The sequence below is a fragment of the Canis aureus genome, chromosome 5 (assembly GCF_053574225.1).
Source record: "Canis aureus isolate CA01 chromosome 5, VMU_Caureus_v.1.0, whole genome shotgun sequence".
NCBI lineage: Eukaryota > Metazoa > Chordata > Mammalia > Carnivora > Canidae > Canis > Canis aureus.
In genome coordinates this window covers 43,269,140-43,290,529 of record NC_135615.1, presented here as the reverse complement: position 1 = coordinate 43,290,529, position 21,390 = coordinate 43,269,140, and the positions used below count along the sequence as shown (strand labels likewise).

At 41.0% G+C, this 21,390-nt stretch overlaps 2 protein-coding genes across 15 annotated transcripts in view; one reads left to right on the top strand and one right to left on the bottom strand.

Annotated features, from left to right (window-relative positions):
- CDC20B (cell division cycle 20B) overlaps window positions 1-10,656 on the top strand; it is a 49,789-nt gene extending 39,133 nt beyond the window's left edge. For 7 of the 14 annotated variants that reach the window (XM_077897803.1, XM_077897799.1, XM_077897801.1 and 4 more), the window contains 4 exons: window positions 1,154-1,379; window positions 3,457-3,582; window positions 4,242-4,359; window positions 5,146-10,656. In XM_077897803.1, coding sequence (XP_077753929.1) covers window positions 1,154-1,379; window positions 3,457-3,582; window positions 4,242-4,359; window positions 5,146-5,270 — 595 coding nt within the window. In that variant the 3' untranslated portion in view covers window positions 5,271-10,656. The other 7 variants (XM_077897798.1, XM_077897797.1, XM_077897806.1 and 4 more) reach the window with 5 other exon arrangements.
- A 1,965-nt stretch (window positions 10,657-12,621) lies between these two features.
- GZMA (granzyme A) lies at window positions 12,622-20,181 on the bottom strand. The gene is made up of 5 exons (XM_077897794.1): window positions 20,026-20,181; window positions 17,143-17,281; window positions 15,484-15,625; window positions 15,014-15,283; window positions 12,622-12,979 (listed from the first exon to the last, which is right to left on the bottom strand). Exons 1-5 carry the CDS (start codon window positions 20,123-20,125, stop codon window positions 12,818-12,820), a joined length of 813 nt encoding a protein of 270 aa, XP_077753920.1. The 5' UTR covers window positions 20,126-20,181; the 3' UTR covers window positions 12,622-12,817.
- Between the last annotated feature and the right edge of the window lie 1,209 nt (window positions 20,182-21,390).

Below are 21,390 nucleotides of genomic sequence, written 5' to 3'. Positions count from 1 at the left end.
TTTTTAACCAGAAAAGTTAAGTGACTGTCCCTATGATCCTACATAATTGATCTAAATATGCACTGTTTTTAATAATTACCATTCGTTTTTATACCATAGTTCTTAAGGTAGGTTTAAATTAAATAGATTCCAAGACCTTTTACAATTTAAGTAGCTAAGAAATAAATTTGAGATTTCAATACCTTGTGATTGTAAGTCAAAGTTAAAGCCACTTAAAAAAAAACTGTATAAAAGGTTAATTATTTACTATGAGAAGTTGTTGTAGTGAAGTCAGTTCTATATTTGAATTCTTTTTACAGTCTGCATTGTTTAACTTTAGTTATATCATCCTCAAGGAAAATGAACAGATCTTTTCTTATAATAGCAGGTAACATTTTTGGAGTAATGGATGCTAGGCATTGTGCTATACTCTTTATGTGCATAATTGTGTTTTTAAAAATTTTTTATGATAGTCAGAGAGAGGCAGAGACACAGGCAGAGGGAGAGGCAGGCTCCATGCACTGGGAGCCCGACGTGGGATTCGATCCCGGGTCTCCAGGATCTCGCCCTGGGCCAAAGGCAGGCGCCAAACCGCTGCGCCACCCAGGGATCCCCTCGCATAATTGTGTTTTAATCCCTGCAGTGATGCTATACAATGGTTTCTAATACCCTCCCCCCCGCCCCCCGCGTGCAACCTATTCTTAATGAATAAACTGAGATACTAGCCTGAGGTCACATGGTAAGTAAAAGGGACAGAGTCCAGCTTTGAACCCAGGTGGTCTGGCTGCAGAGTTCCTATTGTTCATCTGAATGCTGTTCAGTGTGGCTGGCGCCTGAATAGTTTTTACAAATATGATACTGGATTTTGAGAAATTTCAGAAATAATTATATGTAGTTGTTTACTTATTCCTTGTAGAAAATTAGTCCAGAAAGAGTTCATTTGATAGAGTAATAGGATCTTTATTGTTATTTGGATCCAAATCACTGTGCATGAGTAGACATTATCCACTGATTTTGAATCACATTACAGTTTGCTGTGACATATATTTCAGATGTTAGTAACATTAACAAAATGAATAGTGGATTTGTAGATTAATAGAAAGGGGAAATAATACTTCATGCTTTCGAATGCTCGAGTTTTCTGTCAAAAACCTGCCCCTCTACCTTTGTGCAGCGGATCGAGGCTGGGCCGTGTTTATCACCACGATGTTCGGGAAGCCCAGCATCACGTTGGATCACTTCACCACAAGCAAGCTGTCTGTGCTCTGAAGTGGTCGCCTGACGGCAGGCTGCTTTCCAGTGGCTGTAGTGATGGACTGCTGGCAATATGGCCCCATGACCCAGGTGTGAGAACACAGACTCAACCGCTGAAAGTTATATCCCAACCTACAGCAGTCAAGGTAAGACATCCAGTAGCCTTCCAAGTTGCTCTTCACTCAGATATCACTGAGTATCCTTCACACATGAGAACAAAGCCATTAAGCCAATGCTTTGAGATTTTTCTTTCCCTAGAATTTGTTGTGGATTTTGCTATCACTCTCCTGAAAGACAACCCTATGTATACGCTCCATGTGTCCGTTTTTGTGGTTGTAAGTGACTGAAGCTTCTGAAAAAAAAAAAAAAAAAAAAAAAGAAATATATTTTCTCTCACAACTGAGGAGTCCTGGTACATACAGCTGCTTCCAATACCGTCCAGATTGAGGGCCTTAAATAATGTCAGAACACTCTCTCTTTGGCTCTTGGCTCTGCCTGTCTCTCTTTAGTTTCATTCTTTATTCAGACATTTATTTTGTGGGCAAGATGGCTCTTAGCAGCTTCAAATTCAGATTCCCTCAAATGGAAATTGATTAGGAAACTATCATTCTTATAAGTCTGGTATAAAAGCCCCAGGCAGGACTCTGGTGTGACTTTGGGCACATTCTCATCTCTCAACAGGTAACTGTGGTCAGAAAGATGGGTACACTGATTGTTCAGGCCTAGGTCATGAGCTCACACCATGAAAGGAAACCCATTGTCAGAAGAAGGAGGAGGGGTGGTGCCCAGTTAAACCAATATTCCACCATGCTTTGTTTAATATGTATTTTTTTTAATTTCTCTGTATTTTAAATTCTTATTTCTAGTAAAAAAAATCCATATATTCATTCCTTTGGTGTCATAGATATGCGTCCTGGCCTCAACATAGACTCCCAGAATATTTATCACTCACAGAGCAAAGAAATGATTCTACTTTGTTAACTATGAGCACATTTGTTAGAATGAGAACTTACATAGTTATCATGGGGTTTCCTTGTATAGGGTGTGATACGTAGCACCTGCTGCGAGGCATAGTGGTGGCTCAGTACTCTGGCTTGTGGTTTTTATTTTATTTTTTATTTTTTAATTTTTAATTATTTTATTTTATTTATTTATTCATGACAGAGCAGAGAGAGAGGAAGAGACGTAAGCAGAGGGAGAAGCAGGCTCCTCGCAGGAAGCCCGATGTAGGACTTGATCCCCAGACCTGGGGTCACGCTCTGAGCCAAAGGCAGATGCTCAACCCCTGAGCCACCCAAGCGTCCCTGGCTTGTGGTTTTTAATATCCATAGAACATTAAGAATGATTTTAGGTTCAAATTCCCATTCTTAATGATTTGAAAAAAATCTAGAGAAAATGTATGTAAAATATCCTGTCTGCAAACAAAATGCAAAAACAAAATAAAGCAAAACAAAAACCCAACACATGAAAACCCAAGCAAAGCAATACAAGTGACTTTCTTATATGTCTTGTCAGAAATACAGTGAATTGAACCAAGAGTTTCTGAAGCCTGAGCAAACTAAATCTGGTGGCAGCTAATAGCAGGATGGATGTATAAATAAGGATGCATAGATAAATATAACTGAAATATCTGTTATAATGTACTTTAAAATTACTGTTACTAATCATTTCAATGATCAATATAAATGTGTAATACTAAATCATATTTTTCAGAATAACTATAGTAACATAAATAATCAAAGATAATTTTATTTTCTGAAATGTATTAGTTGAAATGCCTGAGAGTTTTTGGGGTATGAGCAATCGTGTGTGGCTCCATTCTGTCCTTTTTTCTCTGACCTAGAACCTAAAGACACAGGTAGACAAATAGGAGAAAGGCTTCATTTCATAACCAGATTTTAGGGGCACATGTCACCTACTCCAGGGGCAGATTTTTGCCCATAGGTCATGTTGAGTGTAGTTTTAAAAATATATTATTGGGTGGTTTTTCTTTGTTTAAAATATTTGCAGTTGTTCTCAAAATTTGAGGAAGGCACAAAGGTGATTTCTAGTCCCTCAGAAGTGATCTCTAGAGAGTGTCACTGCTCCTGCCTTTGGATCAAAGGTCCAGAAGAACCATGGTCCTCACAGACCTCTGCAAATCCTGCTCACCTGAGCGTGTCACCATCACAAGTTCACTTTCTCCAAGGCTGATCCACCTGTGTGATTATTTGAACTTTAAAGGCCATGGATTGGTGTCCCTGGCAGTCTGCAGTCCTTGCCGTTGGAGGCGGAATGAGAGATGGGCACTTACGTATCTTGGACATAAACACCGGGCGAAGTATCCAGACCCCGAGCACAAACTCACAGGTAAAAATCTCTGCTGGACTTTGCCTTCATTTTGATCTTCCAGAACCTGTGAAAATGATTCCTGAGAGAGCACTGGACTCAAACAAACCTCTTTATACTTGCTGAGGAGGCTACGGGGATTTCAGTTCTTGACAGCTTCTTTCTTTCTTTCTTTCTTTCTTTCTTTCTAAGATTTTATTTATTTATGAAAGAGAGAGAGGCAGAGACACAGGCAGAGGGAGAAGCAGGCACCATGCAGGGAGCCTGATACGGGATTCGATCCCGGGTCTCCAGGATCACGCCCTGGGCTGAAGGCAGCGCTAAACCGCTGGGCCACCCGGGCTGCCCAGTTCCTGACAGTTTCTTTTTGTAAAACCTTTATCTGTGAGTTGAAAGCTGAACTGTGTATCCTTCCCTCCCCACTCGATTCCCCACATCTCCCTTCTTTCTCAGCATTGCTTTGACTGTGCTCACATTTGTAGGTTCAATGCACCTAAACCTATTTGTATGCTGAGTCTTCTGTTGGCCTTGGCACTAACAGAATTCCTCTAACACTCTAACCCCGGCTGTGGACTGGAGGATGGATGTGGATAGAGCATACTGCCTAGAATCAGTTCGAAATACATTCACGATGAATCAGATATTGCCATAATTCTGTATTTTTTGGGCCACAATTCCAGATTTGTTCCCTACTCTGGCTGCCTAAGACAAAGGAGATTGCAACTGGCCAAGGTACTCCTCAGAATGATGTGACTACGTGGGCCTGTCCTGGTCTGGCCAGGTCAGGTGGATTTTTTGGTAAGTAAGTGGATGAGTAAAATGCTGCGGACCTATAGCTAAGTGAGATGTCATTGTCAGGAAAAGCCTCAGATGAAAGATTTTTCTCTTCTGGCTCTGTGAAATATTTATTTTACCAGAGGAAAAAAGCCTATACCCACTCCACCTCAGAGTGTGTATAGGTGTTTCTGATTTTGACCAAGACTGTTCATTACTTACAATGGTTATGTCTTCTTGTTGCGTATGTGTGTGGATGAAGCAGTGATGATCAGGGATTCTTTCTTTCTTTTTTGAAGATTTAATTTACTCATGAGAGACACAAGGAGAGAGGTGGAGACATATATAGAGGGAGAAGCAGGCTCCCTATGGGGAGCCTGATGCAGGACTCGATCCCAAGACCCTGGGACTATGCCCTGAGCTAAAGGCAGATGCTCAACCACTGAGCCACCCAGGTGCCCCTCAGGAATAGCTTCTAAACTGTTTTTGAGCTCTGGAGTTAGTATTATAACTCATCTTACCTTATTCTGCAGAAGAACCAGCAGTACTGGAATGTGTGGGAGTTTTTACAATTGCATCTGCTATGTCTCAGGCACTTTTGGGGGGGTGTTGAGGATATACATGTAAACAAGACAGATGTTATCTTTGCCTTTATGGACCCTATACTTTAGTGAGAAGAAACAGACCAAAACCCCCAAACATGTGTGTGTGTGTGTGTGTGTGTGTATGTATATATATATATAACATATCACATATACATATATTTACGTGTCACTAGATAGTGATAATATTAGGACTCTCTCTTTGCAGACTCTGAGAATGCTATCTGGCAACAACAAAACACCCTTAACAGAAAGACTTCCTGCTCCTGCTGCTCAGTCTGGCCTCAGAATGACTTTTATATCCCTAAGCTGTTATACCTTGAGATTTGGTAAATAAAAACGTATGCAGCTCTTAACAGAGCTACCTGGGTGGCCAGGCATGAATGTAGGAGGGACACTAGTTGATCCTTTGCATATTTTAAACCATAAGATATGCAATTCATGGGATATGTTTTCTGATTAGAGAAATATTTTTAATCAAGCCTTAAACCTGGTTCTCTACAAAACTACAATTCTAGGAGCTAGTTAGATCTTTCAGTGAGGTGGGGGCCTCTGATAGATCCTGGAGTCAATATGCTGATACTTGGAGTGAAGAATGAACATGTCCGGTGCATTTTCTTTTTTGTCTAGCCTTGACAAGCTATAAATTATTCAGTTGTAATGCCTTGTGACTTTTCTGTTGATTGTAGATAGAATTCCAAAGAGTACTTTTAAACTTTTCTTCTCTTAACATGTTTATAGCTAGAGGAGATGCAGTTCCTTTTGAGCTCTCAGACACTAAAGCTCATCTCTGACCCAGTGGTTTCTTTCACATGCCATATTTTCCCCCAAGGGTTTAGCAGGTGGTTGTTATATGCATATACACATCATGTGGTTAGCATTAAAAAAATGAAATAGAATGGAAATGGAAAAAAATGTAAAAGTATGGTATTATTTTGTGAAACATTTGTTACAGTCGTGCAGCTTCATACACGTGTCTATATATGGGGCCCCTACATAAAATGTAGTTTTGAACTGTGGGTTGTGGTCATAAAGCTTGGAAAATGGTCATGCCTTTCCTTAGTCTCACCCTGTTAATCACAGTTCATGATTCTCTGGGGGGAAAATTCAGGTGAAGAGGCCTCACCCACCTAACTGCAGAAGAAAGAGAACTTACCATCATCCTTGCTCTCAAGGACCAAAAGTTGTAATTGACAAGCTTTGAAACAGGAGTAGGTAACTTTCTAGCCTGTAGGTCTGGCCTTTGCTTTGGTTTCACCAGTCCATAGCACATGCTATGGAAACCATTGATTGGTGGTCTCCTTTATAATGATAGCTGCATAAAGAAAACAAAACTTTCAATCCTTTCAGTGATAATACTCTTGGAATTTAGGGACGTAAATCCTAAAGGATGACCTTTGTTTGAAGTAAAGATGGCATTTCCCACTTAGTCTAGTAAATTAAGATTTTCACTAATAAGAGAGAAGTATTTCAAGAATGCCTTTGCTTCTAATCCAAACTCCATTTTCCTAACAAATTTTGTAAGTAGTTGTCCATTTTTTAAAGTCGAGACACTTTTCAAAGCCTGCTTTGGGATTTGGGATTTTTTTGCCTTTTTTTCCCTTTTCCACCTTTTTCCCCCTTTCTCTTTATCTCAACACATCATAATAAAGAATGAAAGTATGTTTCTTACCTACTTTGTTTATTGAATTGACTTTTCAAGTTTAATTTAAAACCATTCATGTAATATTCTACATTTACCCTAAGTCAAGTGGTTTTCATTTATATTGCCTTAATTTATAAATGTGTAAAATAAAGAAGGGACAGTGGTTTTCCATAGAATAGAGATTCTTTGCTCTGGGTTTGGAGAATGGGCTAAATGGTTAGACCACTGTATTTGATTGTAGTTCTGGCTCTGCCATTAGTTCTGTGACCTGGGACAAGGCAATTGATATTCCTGAATTTTCTTTTTTTCATCTATAAAATAAGGGAGCTACTTTGTATCTATGAATCTAAATTTTTTAATGTACTGACACACCCATGGCCAATCCCATGTCTCTTTGGGGGATGTGTATGTGTGCGTGTGCATGTGTACATGCGTGAGTGTGAAGGAGAGCATTAGGGGTGATGTGTGCAGTTGGAAAAAATCCCAAGTGTTTAAGATATGTCTCCCTCAGGAGTGGAATGCACATGTGCACTCCTTTCTGTTGAGAATCTGTGTCAGAGCACAAGATTATTTCTGAAATTCTAGATCTCATTTGAGTTGTAAGTTGTACTGGTTCTATGAGATGACCATCCACCTAGCTAGATTTTATCTGTGCCCCCAAATACCTTTTCCATCAAAAACTTATTCCATCTCTTTCCTTCTCCCTATCCTCCTGGCCCCAGCCTTCTTTCATGGAGTCAGTTATGTCTGCTTTGTGCTGAACGTTTAATTTATTAACAGAGTTGGGTTAGGATAGATTTTGCCAAGCATTTTCCAAGGAACATGAGTCACTTGAGATGTTCACATCAGAAGGACTCTGGGCAAATAAGTTGCAGAAATGCTGTCTATTATAGTCTCTTCTCCTCAATAAAGCAGTCTTGAAATAAGGAATTCTGTTTTTTTTTTTTTACCTGGAGCTCCCAAAGTAATGTGAACATTAAAAACTTTTCTCATTTTTAATACCTATTAACCTTATATAGAACTACTGTTCCATAGAGTGCTCTTTGGGAGATGATCAGTTAGATAATAACAAAAGCGGTATCGTCTCCAGAATGACATAATTAAGACTTGTGTATACTTTGGGGGAGTGCTTTTTGGATCCTTTCCTACTGGGTTGCCTCAATTTATTTGACTAGCTCCTTAAAACCTGGGTCCCAAGGGGATGACTTTTGGAGAGGATAAGAAAAAGGATGGGATGGGTGGCAGGAGCACACCAGTAGCAATTCCTGACTGTTGGTGGACTAGAGAAGATAGAACTGATATGGCCTGGGGCATGAGCTGTGTGGTGGGCTAGAAATTCTCCCCCAACAATATCCTTGTCAAATCCCTGGAAGCTGCAATTGTGACCTTATTTGGCAAAGGGGTCTTTGCTGATGTAATCAAGCCAAGGTTTGTGAGATGAGATCATCCTGGATTATCCAGATGGGCCGTAAATCTGACGACAAGTGTCCTTAGAAGAGATAGACACACAGAGGGCCACATTACCACAGATGCAGAGAACAGAGTGATGTGGCCACAAATCAAAGGTAGGAGGCAAAGATTGGAATGTCTCCCAGAGCCTCCAGAGGGAGCCAGCTCTGCTGACTCCTTGATTCTGAACTTCTGGTCACCAGAACTATGAGAAAATAAATTTCTCTTGTCTCAAGCAGTTTGTGGGAATTTGTTATGGGAACCCTAGGAAACTAAGATAAGGGGGAAGAGCTCTGAAAGGGAAACCCAGTGAAGCAAAATCTCAGCCACATTCTGGTGCTGCTCATAGTCAGCCACAGCAAAGGCACAGTGGGAGCGCCAGCTCCAAACATGGCAGGTTTCAGAGAAGCCTTCAACCTGGGATGGCGTATGTGGCTGCCACCTCAGCAACAGACCTTATAATATAGGACATGAACTGTCTTATCTTCTTCCCACAGGCCACAGAGGCAGAGTGTTGCACCTGGCTTTGAGTCCAGATCAGACCCGAGTGTTTTCTGCTGCAGCTGATGGTACAGCCTGTGTATGGAACTGCTGTCGCTCAGCCCTCCTATGAGCTCTGGTTTCTTCACTTCGAAGTGAGAATAACGACAGTGGCCTTGTCTTCTCCATGAGGTTGTTGTGAGGATCAAATAAGATGAAGTGCTTTTCCTGAGGTGAATGTCTGTTCTCCTGACCTTCTCTCTCAGGTTACTTTATTTGCTCTGTTCCTCCAGTTGCATTTCCCAGATGTTGTCTTTGCCTCTTCTCTATTTTCCCCTCTCTCATTCTCATCTTTTCTTCCTCCTTTTTCATTTTTTAAAATCTCTATCTCTTCCTTATTAGGGATGCATTTCCACTGCAATAGTCAAAATATCTATAGCAGAGATTTCCAAACATTTTTTCCCACTTGACTTTTCTCCCAAGCTCCAGCCTCATAGAAATGCCTCTGGATATTTCCTTTCTAAGATATTTCCTGTCTTTAGCTCAAACAAAATATATTAAAAACATAACTTATTCACTTGAAAAATATTGACCAAAATCCTACTATAAGCTAGACAGTATGTTAAGCATGCACATTATTTCCTCTCAAAATGAGATCCTCTGTAGGATTCCTTTGTCCCTCTTCATGGTCTCATCCTTATCCTGGTCATCCCATCATTCTGGGAGCTTCCTAATTATTTTGCTCCATGCTTACTTTGGTTACTCTTTGTTCTCTTTTGTTTCATCCTAGTCATGTCCTGAATACCTAATGACCACTCAGTTGTAATTCCTTCTAACTGGTTTTCTTGTCTTTATTCTTTATGGGTCTCCATTCCACTGTTAGGTTACATTTCTAAAAGCATGATGGTGATCTTCTCAGCTACCTGTTCAGAAACTCTCAGTGACTCCCTATTACCTAAACCCTTTACCTCAACCTTAGGGTTCTGAGCCCAGAATTCGAAGTTAGGGAATCTGCGCTTATCTTGGCTCTGCCATAAAGTAAGTGACCTCGGGTATATCTTAACATTTACAAGAATAGGAATTTGGATTTGATAATTACTAAGCTTTTTTTAAATAATAAATTTATTTTTTATTGGTGTTCAATTTGCCAACATACAGAATAACACCCAGTGCTCATCCCGTCAAGTGCCCCCCTCAGTGCCCGCCACCCAGTCACCCCCACCCCCCACCCTCCTCCCCTTCCACCACCCCTAGTTCGTTTCCCAGAGTTAGGAGTCTTCCATGTTCTGTCTCCTTTTTTGATATTTCCTACCCATTTCTTCTCCCTTTCCCTCTATTCCCTTTCACTATTATCTATATTCCCCAAATGAATGAGACCATATAATGTTACTAAGCTTTTTTAAGGCTCAGTCGGGCCACTGTGTTCTCTTTTTAAGTAGGCTCCATACCCAGCATGGAGTCCAATATGGGGATTTGAACTCACAACTCTGAGATCAAGACCTGAGCTGAGATCAAGAGTCAGGCTCTCAACTGACTGAGCCACCCAGGCATCTCTGTTCTATTTTTTAAATGTTAATCTTCACTCATCTCCTGTGTTGATCCTGGGATAAGTCTTGTGATTTCCTGCCTTGTGTCTTTGTTGGAGCTTTTCTTCTGGTCTGGAATTCTACTATCCTCTTCCTTATCTTTGCTCATCTTTGTCTTAACTTCTCCAGAAAGTGTTTTGAGATGATGTTACTTGGGTTTGAACTCTTGGCATCAGTCTATACCACCAATTTGATATTAATGTACTATTCATATCAAGATATGAACATTTCTTGTTCCCTAAGGACTTCCATATACCCACCCTCAGTCAGCACCTCTCCATTATTGTGACCGCTATCACTATAGATTAGTTTTGTCTTATGCTGACCTGCAGATAAATGGAACCATACATTATACATTCTTTTTGTCTGACTTCTTTCACTACTATTAAGTTTGTGATATTAATTCATGTTGTTACATGTAGCTGTAGGTTTTTTCTTTGCTGTGTAGTATTCCATTGTATAAATGTACAACTGCTTATCCATTTTGTTGTGGGTAAATATTTGAGCTACTTTCAGGTTTGACTTTTAAGAATAAAGTTGTGGAGTGCCTGGGTGTCTCCGTTGGTTAAGGATCTAACTCTTGATTTTTGGCTCAGGTCATGATCTCAGGGGAATGAAATCAAGCCTCATGTCAGGCTCTGCACTTAGTGGGGAGTCTGCTTGGGATTCTCTCTCTCCCTCTCCCTTAATACCTCACCCTCCTCTCATGCTCTTTCTAAAAAAAATAAATCTATTTTTCAAAAAAAGATAAAGTTGCAATGCACATTCTTAAACAATCTTTGGTGGACAAAAGCACTCATTTCTGTTGGGCATATACCCAGGCATGGGATCGCTAGGTGAATGAATATATGTCCATTGAGTTTTAAGTAGTCATTGCCAGCTTTCCTAAGAAGTATCAGTTTACACTTCCATCAGCAACAAGTGAAGTTTCCATGCTCCTGCTTTTTTTTTTTTAAATTTTTTTTATTTATTTATGATAGTCACAGAGAGAGGGAGAGAAAGAGAGACAGGCAGAGGGAGAAGCAGGCTCCATGCACCGGGAGCCCGATGTGGGATTCGATCCCAGGTCTCCAGGATCGCGCCCTGGGCCAAAGGCAGGCGCCAAACCGCTGCGCCACCCAGGGATCCCCATGCTCCTGCTTTTTAAGTGGACTTCAAAATCTGTAATGTTGCCAGTAGGGGATATCCCATCCTCCTATTGCTAAGTACTATTAGGGATTATAGCACTTCGCAATACAAAATAGGGATTATAGCAGGTATGCACAGTAGTATCATCCTAATGACCTTCTTAGAGCCTCTAGTGTTAGATATTAGCACCAGACCTCACTTTTTAGTGTAGGGATTCCCATCCTCAGGTGCGTATTGGAATCATTGGGGAGATTATATAAAGAATACGATGTCCTGGGTTTCACTGAATACAATTAAATAAAAATTTCTAGAAGTGGGGCCTGAGCATTTGTAATTGAACTACGCTCCCTTCTTTAAGAGGCTGTCTCTTGGAGCTGATGTGTGTCTTGGTTTGAGTGTACTGTGTGTGTGTGTGTGTGTGTGTGTGTATACTTGGAACTGATGGAAATGGAAGGAATCCATTCACATAATCACATTTTGAAGTGGCTGCTGGACTGATGACTACCCACTGAGTTCAATGTGCTGAATAACAACATAGGGGGTTTTCAGATTTTTCAAGGAAACCTTGAGCACTTACTCCCTAGTATGTGATGCCAGCCACTGTAAACATTGTGTTCGCTGGACCCAACCCAGGATCAGGGATGAGGAGAACCAAGATATCACCTAGATAATCAAAGGCTTATATGCAAACTAATGAGATAGGAGACTGACTTTCTGCTGTATACTTTTCTTGTCTGGGCCAAGTGCATCATTTCTGTCTCCTAGAATTTTAATTTCTTTTTTTTAAAGATTATTTATTTACTTATTCATGAGAGACACAGAGAGAAAGGCAGAGACATAGGCAGAAGGAGAAGCAGGCTCTCCCATGGGGAGCCTGATGGAGGATTCGATCCCAGGACCCTGGGATCACGACCTGAGCTGAAGGCAGATACTCAAACACTGAGCCACCCAGATGCCCCTAGAATTTTAATTTCTACTTCTCACTTGCCTTTGGAAAACACTATAAGATATTTCCTCCCCTAGTTCTTTCTTAGACTCAAGTTCTTACAGATAAATGGATATATAGACAGCACATGTGGATGTGGTGTAATGGCCTTAGAAGTGCAAACTCATTTCCTTTTAACCCAAATGCTCCAGAATGGCTGTTCCTGTTTCCTGCAGAATTGCTGAGCCCATCACTGTATTTATTACTAGACAGATATGACCTTATCGTCACTCCTGCTCATTGGGACAATGAGTTATTCAAGCAAAGTACGTATGCCGATTGACACATGGACGACACTGTTGACATTGGTTCCCTCATCTCTCCTTTGCAATATCCATAAGGTTGTCATATCACTCTGCTTCACTTTGCCAGTGCAGATCTTCTGCCCACTAAAGTTAAAGGAGAAATGGGTCCAATTACATAAATTGATTTTATTTATGCTAAGAGTAAGAAATCACAGCAGGTGCCCATCCTGTAAATGATGAATCACAAAATTCTACTCTCGAAACCGATACTATACTACATGTTAACTAACTGGAATGTAAATAAAAATTTGAAGCAAACAGTGAAAAAAGAAGTGACAGCAGATGAAATGAAATACAATTATCTAAACTACCCCCTTCATAGTCTTATTTATCCAGCTGAGATACTTCTGTGACAGAAAAGTATAGATGCCGGGTCCTCGAGGGTCTCCGCATTTCCCTGGAAGGCCAAAAGCAGTAACGCCTCTAAAAATACCCTCACATATCAAAGGGCTTCCAGAATCTCCCTGGAAGAAAACAAGAGAGGTAGTGGGGATCAGCACGGAACATGATCACTGGTAAACGGAAAAAATTCTATTTAACGTGCAACATTCAATGTGGAGTTAAGATCAACCTTGACTTAAATGAAAATTAGTGCTGAAGAGCCCAAAATATTTGGAAATATTTTAATATGTTAAAATTGGCATACTTAATTTATTTATGAACCAGTGAATGTAAAATAAAACTTGTATTGTTGCTTATGTTATCCGATAATTTTGAGACTGATTCTGCTTTAGAAAGGAAGCCCTCCTATTTGTTATTTTCTTAAAATGCTTAATAACTCAAGGGGTAAATGGTCTAATGCAGATGGGATGTTGAAGCAAAGAGTAAGCACCATGTTTTCTAGTTTCTCTAGCACATTAACTGTTTTCCCAAAGGAACAAAACCAAAGCAACTTTTCCCTTCATCCTGTCAAAGAAACAGAAATTGCTCCCCTAAATCCCTTTGGAGCATCTGACACTAGATGAGAGCTCCTGGAAACCAGTGATTATACTTCAGAGCTAACGGGCTCCTCCAGCAGAGAGGCTTCAGTTAGCTGTGAGTCACTGCTTTATGTCCTGACTGTGCCATCTACTGTGTGACCCTGCATGGAACTCTAGAATCAGCATATTTAAATGTATTTGAGATCTAGAGTCCAAAGTGGACATTTCACTGCTCTGGCTTTAGGGAAGATCATGGGTGCTAGACAGATGACCACTGAGGCACATACATAGAGCTCTGCGAATGCCAGGTTCTGAGGGCCCAACTCCTTCCCAGTCATATGAAGGCATCAGCAATCCCTCCTTTTCAGGCAAAAATTGGCCGATGAGTGTATGAACTAAGGAAATATGTGAGAGCCTGGGACCCCTCCCGGACAGATATACGTCACACGGGGCATGAAATTTTCATAATGAGTCCTTTAGGTTTATTTCATCCACGGCCAATTCTAAGGGGGTCTTGGGCACTAAGAGAATGGAAGAATGATCACTAAGCTTTGACCCTAGAGGGTGGCTGTGGAGAGGGACAGGCATACTGGGATGCTGCTTTGGCCTCAGGATGTTTCCTGTGGTTCCAAGGGCATGGAAGTTCTGGGTTCCTGCATTGCCAGCGTGATGGATGAGGGGAGGGGAGGAAGGAGGAGGGAGAGCAAAGGAGAGAAAGTGGAAAGGTATAGAGGACGAATGTTATCTCTTCCTGGGATTTGCCTAGCCTTGGTCCTGAAATCAAGCCATTCAGATTCTGCAGGTGTTTGGACAAGCTTCTGGGAAGAACAGAGCTCCCTGGATCTCTCAGTCTCTGACTCAAACTCCCAGACAACCTACATTGCAACTCCTCTTCAGAGGAGGCCCTTACAGGGTCTTTGGGAAAGGTGAGAAATGATAAACTTGGCTTAAAATTTTGTAAGGTGTCTCTGCTACTTCAATCTTTAAGCAGGGCCCTGGCCTGGTGCTTCTCAGGGAACTCTGGGACGGACGCTTGCACAGTCTCTGCATGGGTCACATTTGGAAGTTGCTTCCTGGGGACTGAGCTTGGCTCTAGGGAGCTGTAGAATCTGGCCAGAGATCCGTAGTCAGGCTTGGAAAGGACAGGCATTTCAGACTTGCTTGGTTACATGGCAGGTGAATTTTGAGGGGAGTGTTGAGGTGGGGGAAACAGCACTGAAAGCCCTAGAGGAACCCTGACTTCAGCTCTCCTGGATGGTACATATTTCCAAACTGAGATCTGTATACTTTTGTATGAAAAACGAGAAAACAACTGCTTTTCAGTGTCTGTGTGTGTGTGTTTATGTAACATCAAGATGTAGTAGGTCAACCCATGCATCTGTAATGAACTCATTTCTGATGAGCAACTTATTTGAGCTGAGAACATTAATTTATTTGGCGTTTTATAAAATTTCCATTAAAAAAAGCACTAGGACCTTGTGGAAGCCAACGCCGTAACAAGACAAAGCATGATGTGACGTGTTCTTTATCTGCCTGACTTACTCCAACAGCTACAACATGGGATCTTATTTCACTTACGTTGCACGAGTCTTTTCCACCATTGAGGCTGCCGGCACAGATCATATTCAGTCCAATCACAGGATTATAATTATAGTGCTTTTCATCATTGCAGATTCTTCTGTTTATGACGGTGATATTGACTTCTCTCAGAGTGTCAGACTGAGGGGAGTTATTGTGAATTCTTCCCCAGCCTGCGACTCGACACATGGTTCCCGGTTTCACATCATCCCCCCTCTTGGGGAGCCGGAGGATACTCACTTTTTTATTAACTTTTGCTTTTTTCTTCAGCTGTTAGAAGACAATCATGAAGACTTAACAAAATGAGAGCATTTAAATGTTCATATTTCCACTTAAATTCTAGCCCAACCTTTGGCGGACTCCATTATGTAGCTATGGTCTTTAGGTAGAGGGCACAGAGGAAAGAAAGAATTTCCATCTTGGAGGCCAGAGGAGGTTCTGTGACTTTGAAGTCATTTAAAGGTACATACCTGTAAAAGTTTCAGATCCCCCTCATGTGTGTCCGTGTCAAAGCACGGATAGGGAAACTCTTTCTTAACAAACATTATCTGTTTTTCCGACTCCTTCTTGGTGATTGAGTGAGCTCCAAGAATGACCTGGGAATTTTTGTCCCTGAAAACAGACACAACACTATTAACTGGGTTTACTCTTTATGTCAGGAGCTGAGCCTATTAAGTGACAGCCTTACTGTCTCATTTGTAAATATACAATCTGTGGCATTACTTGTTTGTAGCTCAGAAAGAAAAAAACATGTACTTTAAAGAATAAGAAGTTGTTTATGAATCTAGTATCGTCACCATGAGCTTCTTTGTCACCTGCTAAACTAGGTTCTCCGAAAAACATACAAGAGAATTCCATGGCATCTAGGCCTCCTCATTCTCCTTGAGCCTTGATAAAGTCAGGTTACCAAATACTGGAAAACAAAGGTCTCAGGAGCCTAGAGATGGAAGTAAAAGGCACCCAGTAGTTATAGAGGAATGCACTGAAGTGATCTTTGTAAGAGAACAACACACTCAAATGGGAAAACTTTCAGAAATATGTCTGCCCGATGAAGGACCCTATTTGCATGGCACTGAGTGTGTCTATATTGGGGGGATGGTGATCTGAAGCAGGGGCCCAGGATTCTTTCTTTGTTTTACTCCCTGCTAAAGGTTCATTTTGGTTAATAAAATCAAAATACTCAGGGGTCCCCTGGCTGGCTCAGTTAAGTAGAACCTGCACCTTTTGATCTCAGGGTTGTGAGTTCAAGCTCCATGTTGGGCATGGAGCCTACTTAAAAAAATACTCTCTGGTGTGTTAATAATTAAGGTTATCATCATTCACAACCTAGTATAAATGAAACCAACCAGATAGTCACACTGTCATTTTTCTATTATGTCAGCTGATGTGAGTTTCACCTAAGAAACTAGAACAGTAGTTTCAGTAGAGCATACCTTGATGATGAAATGTTCTATACATCTGCCCTGTCCAATGTGGTAGCCACTAATCATATGTGGCTACTGAGGGCCTGAATTGTGGCCAGTGTCAACAAGGAACTAAATTTGTAATTATATTTAACTTTAATTTAAATTCATAGATCCACATGTAAATTCAAATAATCAATATGACAGTAGCCACTATATTGGGCAGCCCAGGTTGAGGGGCTTGATTTAGGGAACGGAGGAAAGGCTAGGACTGGAAGAGCTTTGAAGGTAGTGGTCAGCAAGGGTTAAGAGATGGCTAAGGTGTGAGAGAAGTTCATAAAGGTTTTAGAAACAAGCTTTCTTCACTTGACTGTTGTGTTCAGGTTCCCGAGGAGACATTTAATTTTACCCTCCCATACTGTGGTTAATTCTCTCTAGTTATGAAGTCAAGACCAGAAGCAAAGCCTTGCAGCATCCAGACCCAGCAGCTCTATAGAAGTCTGACACAAAGCATGTGGGTGCTTACTGGGGATTCCTCAATGGCTGATACTTTGGGGCCGAGTCTGGGCTTAACCTCCCTGTGGGGGTAAAGCAGTTTCCCAGAGATTTAAGTGATGTGAAGATATATGTGAGCTTCCTGTGGTTTTAGTGAGATTTATTCTCTTTATTAATATTCCCCTAAATGAGAATATCTCCACAAACATTTTTCAGAACCCAAGCACTTACAGGACACAGTGAGCTGCTGTCAATACCCAGTCTTCTGCAATCAGGGCTCCAGCACATATTTTTTTGCCTTTAAGTAGCACCATGTAGGGTCTTGAATGAGGACTCACTTGATTTCCTCCAATAATTTCTACACAGAAATCTGTTAAAAAGAAAAAAGACAACTCCTATCAGTGCCCACCTTAAAGAGCTCTACTTAAAGTTATGTTCCTAAGACCAGAAATACTTTTCCTGCTTGGAGAGGAAACAGGTGACACAGCATCCCCCCACTCTCCCCTCATGCAGATGTAAATCCCATTCCTGTTGGACTCCCTGAGAGGAGTCTGTTCTTTCATCCATGGAAGCTATGCCATTGGCATTCTAGGGATTATCAGGCTGGAAATATGCCACAAACTCTGACCTCGAGCCTCAGGGCTTGCAAAGGGCAAAAAGCTGTGCAATGGTTTGGCACAGTTGCTAAGGAGATGCTAGTGATGATGACAACCTTGAGTGCACTCCCCCTTCCTCCCTTCTGGCTGAGTATTAATCTGGTGGAAACAGAATAGTTTTTAGAGGCTGGAAAACTGCCCTTTTGTTTTTGTAAAAACACACAGCTTATAAACTGATAAGCTTTTTGTTGTGCCCCTACCTATAAGTTCTTTGGTCCTTGTGAGACTCTGTTTCATTGAGATTTGTACTCTCCTCATTCATAAGTTGAAGAATAATATCTACTGCCCTGGGGTGCCTGGGTGGCTCAGTGATTGAGCATCTGCCTTTGGCTCAGGTCAAGATCCTGGGGTCCTGGGATTGAGTCCCACATCAGGCTCCCTGTGTGGAGCCTGCTTCTCCCTCTATGTCTCTGCCTCTCTCTCTGTGTGTCTCATGAATAAATAAATAAAATCTTAAAAAATGTATCTATGCCACCTTGGGCTCCCCTTCAACCTGCAGACTGAAATACACGGTTTAACCCAACAGCTTTTCCAATGAGGTAGGAGACGGGAGGAGAGAAGATGCTGGAAGGAGAGAACTGTGCCTTAGTCAAATTTCCTTGATGACAGAGCAGGAGTACAGCTCCTGTTCATTATTAGAGACAATAGGCCTGCACACAGGCATACCACCCATGATGGTTTAGCAATCCCGTGCCTCTGTGATACACATTTAGTCCTTCACCTCCTGTGCCAGATGTTCTTGGATTCTCCTAAAATATTTCTTTTGGCCACTGGCTGAGACTCATGGTTTCTTAAATAGGGCACAGTGCCTTTTGCTCCCTTAATAATGCCGACTCCCTGCCAAAGTCACAGTAAGATGCGAAAGATGAGGGCGAGGGAAGGGGAAGAGTGGTCCCGAGGGCTCCAATTTCCAGAAGCATGTTGGGAAGGGGAAAGATGAGGCTTTAACAGTTAAAGGACAAGAAGCCCAGAAAACTTCCCTCCCATATCAGCTTTTCCTTGGGTGAGTCATGCATGGAAAGATTTTTAAAGGCGCATCTTTGGACCTTGTGGGTTGCAGAAGTCATAAACTCAATAGAATAACTTTATTTGACAGAATCACTTGCTTGGTGAGCACATCCACCAGCCTCAGAAAAAAAAAAAAAAGTCAACATCTGCAACCAATCATCCCTAAAAGGGTAAAGGTAGAGGTTAGAGCAGGTGAGAAACTTTTGGAAACTAGCAATTCTTGTTCCTCACCCAGAATCAAAATAAATGAGAATCTCGGGAGCTGGGGCTGGATGTAAGTATTGTTTAAAAAGACCTCCAGAGTATTCTAATGTGTGGGAGAGTTGAGACTGCTGGGCCAGAGCATCAAGTCTTACTTTGCTCTATCTATCCTTTTTATGGGCCCACATTGCTCTCTTTGACCACAGGAAACAAAGCATTGCAGAACAAGCTGCCTTTGTTGTTTCCGTTTAAGAAAAGCTGTAACTGGATTTTTTAAATCCACTCTGTTTTCAATGTTGTGGAGGATTTAACATGCCTGAACACAGTCATACTATGCCATGCTTATGCTATGCCTGCCCTTTTGTCCCAAATGTGCTGCAATCTTATTTTAAAAATTTCTTCTCATTTTTAGGTGCAAGATAAACCATAGAACTTTCTTGGGAATTCCTGGTGAGACAGGTTTTTGCACCAACCCCTGACCACCATTCCCACCTCCAAAAGTTGACAGACCTTGGGATGAAGCCATGGTTGCTTCTTGTCAGTGCACTTTAGGCAGCCATAGAGCAGAAGGTTTTCAAGGAAAATCTAAAGCCACTCAGGGGCTATAACCCATCTTCTGATAATGCCATGAGCTTCACAGCATTTCAGATTGATGCCCATGTAGTTCATCTAAAACCAGGCATGTTGATTACTACTTAGTATGCCAAAGAATTAACGTAATACAAAATATCATAGCACTTCCAAAGAGTCAGTGTGGTGACATTCCCAATGGCACACTAGCCTAGAGAAATGATATAAATTCAGATCGTTTCTGATTTGTTTTGGGTGACCTAAGTCAAGTCAGGTTTTTTTTTTTTTTTTTTAACTTTTGTTTAGAACCATCTAGGTATTTTCTGCAGCAAGAAAGGAAAGAACGCCACTATTCCTTTCCTGAGAGGTACTATCTATTTTCCTCACTCATGCATTTTTGTTTATTTGGTTGCGTTGACATTGTCTTTTTGGCAACTTTCAAGTCATAAATTGGCAGCAGTAAGCACCAGTGGTTCTATTATTTTTTTGTGAAGAAATTTTAAAGAGGAAAGAAAGATTTTTTTCCTTCTAAAATAAAGATATAGAACCCAAGGGAGAATATTAAAGCATGGGGAACAAATATCTCCTCTTATATCTACCTATTATTGCCAAAAGTTTGCTGAAAGTCTGCTCCACTTTGCTTGATGGATATAATGGAAATGATGAGAATCAATCTTACCTCCAGGAACCAGCAGGAGAAAAATAGCAATGGAGAAAGAGGATGCCGGAAACGTGCAGGAGTTCCTCATTGTGGCTGCTGTCCCCACATCAATTGGCATGGAAATCTGTGTTAGTTCTTGACTGACTGTATCTATATATTGAGGGTACAAAGGATGTGGTTTTCTTTCTTTCCAATTTCAAAGTTGAGCCTTCAGAAATGAAACACAAGTGAGAACAGTGAATAATTGCTCATAACCAGTGGGTATGCTTTCCTATGCTAGGACAACTGAGGGAGGAAAGGACAACTCTGTAGTGTGGGTGGGGGCAAGAGGACCTTCTTGCCTTCAGAACACAGTCCAAAAAAGAGACTCTAACATGTCTCGGGAGGAATTTGGAGGATTCTAGCTTTCATCAGCAGTAATACCGTCTTCCATATCCTCTAATGGAACTGTTGCGATTTAAATTAGAGCTTTGAAAAAAAAAAAAAACTGGTCAGCAACCACAGTTTTTTCTAATTATCTCCTTGGGTTATATAAGGACTAACAGGACAAGGGCAAGTGGAGATGCAGGAGAGAGTCTTATTTATTAATAAGCTCCTGCTAGATTTTCCTTCCCCATTTTGTGGAGGATAATTTATTGTGCCCCTCTCTGAAGTCTGTGGCAGGTGTGGAGACAGAGAAGGTGGGGGTAGGGAGTGTCTGGTCTTTTCAGCCCTCTGTGTTTCCCTTGATTGTTTGATTATACATCTTGAGATACAAGAAAGATACTGAGTTTCCCTTTCCTCCCATCCTCCTTCCCTCTCTCTTTCCCTCCCTCTCCCTGCCCCACTTTCTTCCTTCTTTCTGGATTTAGATAAAGGAAAATGGTAGTCAGACATGGCTATTTTGTTCTAACACTGAGGAATGTCTTTCTTTAAGACAGATGAACCTCAGTCCCTCAAGGAACAATATATATATATATATATATATATATATTTTTTTTAAGGAACAATATTCAATATGCTTTTTATTGCAAATATGTTTTTTCTTCTGAGCTAAGGATGTGGTCTTTATTATAATACATATGGTTATATGTTCTTTCAGGGTGTTTGGTGTTACACCAACCATCTCCAGAGTTAACATGCTGATAACTCAGACTAGTGGTTTTTCAGAAATCACATGATCATTTGAGGGATCCCTACTGAGACCCCTATGTTTCCTTTTCTCCAGAGATTACTAGTGCATCAAAAGTTAATCATTTCTGGTAATAGCAATGGGCTATCCAGCCTCCGATTCTGGTAAGTAATTTTAGTGAAGACTTAAAGTTAAAACTTGATTGACTATAGCTACCAAACATTTCTCAAAGGAAACAGTGACAAACCTGTTTTTTTTTGTTGTTGTTGTTG